Source organism: Sinocyclocheilus grahami, unplaced genomic scaffold (assembly GCF_001515645.1).
Source record: "Sinocyclocheilus grahami isolate Dianchi unplaced genomic scaffold, SAMN03320097.WGS_v1.1 scaffold2261.1, whole genome shotgun sequence".
NCBI lineage: Eukaryota > Metazoa > Chordata > Actinopteri > Cypriniformes > Cyprinidae > Sinocyclocheilus > Sinocyclocheilus grahami.
The window spans coordinates 11,227-16,436 of NW_015507440.1; the positions used below are offsets into that span (position 1 = coordinate 11,227).

General features: G+C 38.2%; 1 protein-coding gene across 1 annotated transcript in view; it reads left to right on the forward strand.

Annotated features, from left to right (window-relative positions):
- The first annotated feature begins 3,496 nt into the window (after positions 1-3,496).
- The window catches only part of LOC107574527 (protein NLRC3-like), a 3,636-nt gene continuing 1,922 nt past the window's right edge, over positions 3,497-5,210 (forward strand). Inside the window, exons 1-2 of the mRNA XM_016260984.1 lie at positions 3,497-4,145; positions 4,311-4,484. Of these exons, the coding sequence (XP_016116470.1) occupies positions 3,640-4,145; positions 4,311-4,484 (680 nt within the window). The 5' untranslated portion in view covers positions 3,497-3,639. The remainder of the gene's footprint in view (positions 4,146-4,310; positions 4,485-5,210) is intronic.

Consider the following 5,210-nt stretch of genomic DNA (forward strand, 5'->3'; position numbering starts at 1 on the left):
GTGTGTATGTGTGTGTGTGTGTGTGTGTGTGTGTATGTGTGTGTATGTGTGTGTGTGTGTGTGTATGTGTGTGTGTGTGTGTGTGTGTGTGTATGTGTGTGTATGTGTGTGTGTGTGTGTGTATGTGTGTGTGTGTGTGTGTGTGTGTGTATGTGTGTGTATGTGTGTGTGTGTGTGTGTATGTGTGTGTGTGTGTGTGTGTGTGTGTGTGTTAAAAACTCTCTGAGTATTCTGGGGTCTCGGATGTGATGGGGATGTTTACAGATTCCTGAACACTAAAGTTACATTCAAGCAATGATGTAATGTATCATCTGATATACTGAGTACTAAACTGGAACTCATTGTTGTTTTTAGCACTACTCTGGGAACCAACTGTAATAATAGCTACTATAAAGCTTTTTATTGACATAATGAACCAAGTTATACATCAGACAGTGATAATTTAACAGTATAACACTTCTTTTTGCTGATGCACTTCAGAAATAATAATCATATTTATTACCAGTTACAGAACAAAATAAATAATGTCTTATATTTTTAATTGTATAAAATATCCTATTTTCTTAAATAAACCACTTTCAATAAGAACAGTCAGTCTTTTGAATATTAAAGAGAATGCATGTTAAAAATGCAGGACTTTTTGAATAAGGTCCGTAAATAATTAAACTTAATGACTCTTTTTTTTTTACTTTGTATAAGTAATGTTATACCTTGTTGAACTCTTTTTGTAAATTAACCATGCATTATCTCGGGTATATTTTTTAATTATTATTTCTTAAATAACCAAACAACATAAAGGCATCTCTGAGTGCGGCTTCAAGAACAAAAGTTCGGGAACCACTGACAATAAAAAGGTGGAGAATGTGAAAAGGCTCTGCACCACTAGAGGGAGTACTTTTTTCATTTGAGTGGAGTTAAAGGAAAACAAGACTCACCTTTAAACAGGTGACTAGAAACGAAAGTAGAAAAGGAGGAAAAGAAGAGACGCCATCTCAGGTATTAAAACGGCTGCATATTTTGAGGTAAGTTCAGAACTTATTATTAATGTAACCATGCAGTCATATAAAATCAGCTGCTATTTGAGATTTTTACTTTTCAGTACATGGGATTTCAATACTGTAACACTATGTTTTGAAGGTTCAACAGCTCTGAACAAAATGGCAGTAACGTTGTTATGTGAAGTGCTTTGGTAAATGATTTCTGATATATTCAGATTTACACTGGCATAGCCTATGTAACAAGCAAATAAACAAACTGAAAGTTGCCGTGTGTAATTGCTTCATATTCTGTAATGTGTAGATCCTGTGATGTCTACAAAACAATAGTGTTTTTTGTTGTTGTTGTTGTTTTTTTAAGTGACACTTTTGCATGTATAATAATCAGAAACATTCAACAAACCAGTGGTTATTCATTCTGTTGCACAAACGCAAGAAAAGTGCTGTCAACCTAACTTCTGCTTTTAACTGATATGCGAGTGTGATACACTGAGTAAAGTACACAATCATCGCAGAGTACTGCACTTGTACTGCATTCAAATTTCCACATCAGTACTTGAACTACTAAAAGTACTAAGCTTTTGTAGACTGTTGTGAAACTATGTTGTGTCCAGATTTCACGTTCCTGCTGTAACATTAAACAAATTAACAAATGATTACCTGAATGGTAAAAAAAAAAACCTTGAACAGCAGCAACCAGATGTTTGAAATACATAAGTCAAAAACATAAGTCAAATGAAGTGTAAATCAAACCATCACACACATAAACACTGAACAGGAACATAGTATAGCTGCTAGTCGAGTTCATTTGACAGCACAGCTGTTGTTCTACTGGGCTGAACTGCAGTTGTGCTGTACCGAGTTGAACTTGTATTGCACTAAACATTTCCTGTAATACCCAAAATGTGCTACAATGCGCTATAAGTAAACTGCACTGATCTTCAGTTGTTCTGCAGTTATACAACAGATTACAAGCATACTTATGGGTGTATATTATTAAATGGATAGTCTTCCCCAAAATTAAAATTCTGTCATCACTTACTCACCCTCATAGGACATCATCTATTTGTCAACTATCTTTTGTATTTTCCTAGGACGACACTGCCTCAAAAATGAATCTCCATAACAAGAGAGATAATGAGGGCACTGCCTCGTCATCTGCTGGATCCAGCTGTGTATCTATAAAGAGTGATAAATCAATGGATTTTCCTGCTAACTTAAATGAAGAAACAGTGACCTCTGACCCCAGGTAAAACAGTTTTTTTTTTTTTCAACTTTCCTAAACAGCCAAATCCCATGCAGTTTTCAAAAAAATCTATTGATCTATTGAACACTTGACTGAATCCTGTTAACCCATCCTCGCTTTTATATATATTTTAAAAAGTAATCTTTACTATACCTTTACTCTTCTCTATCCTGTACTGTTCTAGCCTGAACAAGTTCTCAGTCTCCCTAAGGCACTGTCTCCGCTGTCTCCCACTGTTCACCCAAAAATAAAAACTAAGTCATCATTTACTCACCCTGGTGCTCTTCTAATGACGTATGCCCCTCTTTCTTTCCGGACCATAAAAATTTATTTTCTAAAAATGTCCCCTGTAAATCATGAATCATGATTTAAGAAACTCAATGAAATAACACTACATGTAAACCAAAAACAATGTATGAAATGTGCGAAAGGATGCGAATCAAAGGGGTATCAAAATCATATCTGGTAAAATATATATTTCACATGGTCTCCAGTTGTAATCTCTCTTATTTGGTGCTATTTCTTTTTCATTTTAGATCTACACATTCCTCTACATCCCAGACATATCAGACACATATGAATCAGGATAACACTGAAATAGCCCTGAAGAAACACACACTAGAGACTGGAGACCTGCAGAGAGTCAAAGACCAGCACAAACTTAGCATGAAAAACAAGTACGGGAGCATATTTGAAGGAATCAAACCAGAAGAGACCCTCCTGAACAGGATCTACACACAGCTCTACATCATAGAGGGAGAGAGAGAAGGAGTGAAGGAAGAACATGAGGTTTTACAGATGGAGAAAACAGCCAGAACACAACACTCACAAGACAATCTGATCAACTGCAATGACATCTTTAAAGCCTCAGCTGAAGCAGGATCTGAGGAGAAAGAGCAGATCAAGACTGTTCTTACTAAAGGCATCGCTGGAATCGGAAAAACAATCTCTGTGCAGAAGTTCATTCTGGACTGGGCCGAGGGAAAAGCCAATCAGGATGTAGATTTCATGTTTGTGCTTCCATTTCGAGAGCTGAACTTGATCCGAGATCATCAGTACAGTCTTCACAGACTTCTGCTGGACTTTCATCCTGAACTTCAAGATCTGGACTCACAGATTTATGAGGAGTGTAAAGTTGTGTTCATCTTTGATGGTCTGGATGAAAGCAGAATCACACTGATGTTTTCAGACGCTCAGAAAGTTTGTGATGTGACTGAGACTTCATCAGTGGCTGTGTTGATGTCAAATGGCATAGACATCACTGATGCCTCAGTGTATTCTGGGATTTGCACTGAGATCTTTAAGCAGGAATCTGTGATTCATCAGAGGAAAGTCTACAGCTTCATTCATCTGAGCGTTCAGGAGTTTCTCGCTGCTTTCTATGTGCTTTACTTTCATATGAATACAACTATGGAGGGACTGAAGAATTTTGCTTCAATACAAAATCTGCTTAAAGGTGCAGTAGATGAAGCTATTGAGAGTGAGAATGGACACCTGGATCTGTTCCTGCGGTTCCTGCTGGGCATCTCACTGGAGTCCAATCAGAGACTGTTACAGGATCTACTGACACATACAGAGAACAGCTCAGAGAGCATCAGGAGAACCACACAGTACATTAAAGAGAAGATCAGAGATGGACATGGACTCTCCACTGAAAGATCCATCAATCTGTTCCTCTGTCTGCTGGAAGTGAAAGATCAGACTCTGTCCAGAGAGATTCAGGAGTTTGTGAAATCAGACAAACACTCAGAGAAGAAACTCTCTGCTGCTCACTGCTCAACAATCTCCTACATGCTTCAGATGTCAGAGGAGCCGCTGGATGAGCTGGACCTCAAGAAATACAATACATCAGATGAGGGAAGAAGACGACTGATACCAGCTGTGATCAACTGCAGAAAAGCCATGTAAGCGTTTAATCATCTCTTTACTACTTTTTACTGACTTACATTTCTGTTGTTTTTGTGCTTCATCTTGATTTTACTTTGCTTATTTTATTTGATAAATGAAATAATTATTTTATTCATTTTACAAGAATGAACTGGATTCACATATGTTCTGCTCTCTTTCAGTTTTTCTGGCTGTAATGTCACTGTTCAGTCCTGTAAAACTGTGACATCAGCTCTTCAATCCTCAAACTGTGTCCTGAGAGAGCTGGATCTGAGTAACAATGACCTGCAGGATTCAGGAGTGAAGCTGCTCTCTGATGGATTGAAGAGTCCAAACTGTCAGCTGGATATACTGAGGTCTGGGTTCCATTTGATTATTAAATAGTTAGTGTTCCATACTTTAAAATGCCATGCTGTTTACTGTCTGTGTTTGTCTGTAGCTGATCTGTGTGTGTCTGTAGATGATCTGACTGTGTTTGTCTGTAACTGATCTGTGTGTGCCTGTAGCTGATCTGACTGTGTCTGTAGATGATCTGACTGTGTTTGTCTGTAGCTGATCTGTGTGTGCCTGTAGCTGATCTGACTGTGTCTGTAGATGATCTGACTGTGTTTGTCTGTAACTGATCTGTGTGTGCCTGTAGCTGATCTGACTGTGTCTGTAGATGATCTGACTGTGTTTGTCTGTAGCTGATCTGTGTGTGTCTGTAGATGATCTGACTGTGTGTCTGTAGATGATCTGACTGTGTGTCTGTAGATTATCTGTCTGTGTGTCTGTAGATGATCTGACTGTGTCTGTAGTTGATCTGACTGTGTCTGTAGATGATCTGTCTGTGTGTGTCTATAGATGATCTGTCTGTGTGTGTCTGTAGATTATCTGTCTGTGTTTGTCTGTAGCTGATCTGTGTGTCTGTAGATGATATGACTGTGTCTGTAGATGATCTGTCTGTGTTTGTCTCTAGATGATCTGACTGTGTTTGTCTGTAGCTGATCTGTGTGTGTGTCTGTAGATTATCTGACTGTGTGTCTGTAGATTATCTGACTGTGTGTCTGTAGATTATCTGACTGTGTGTCTGTAGATTATCT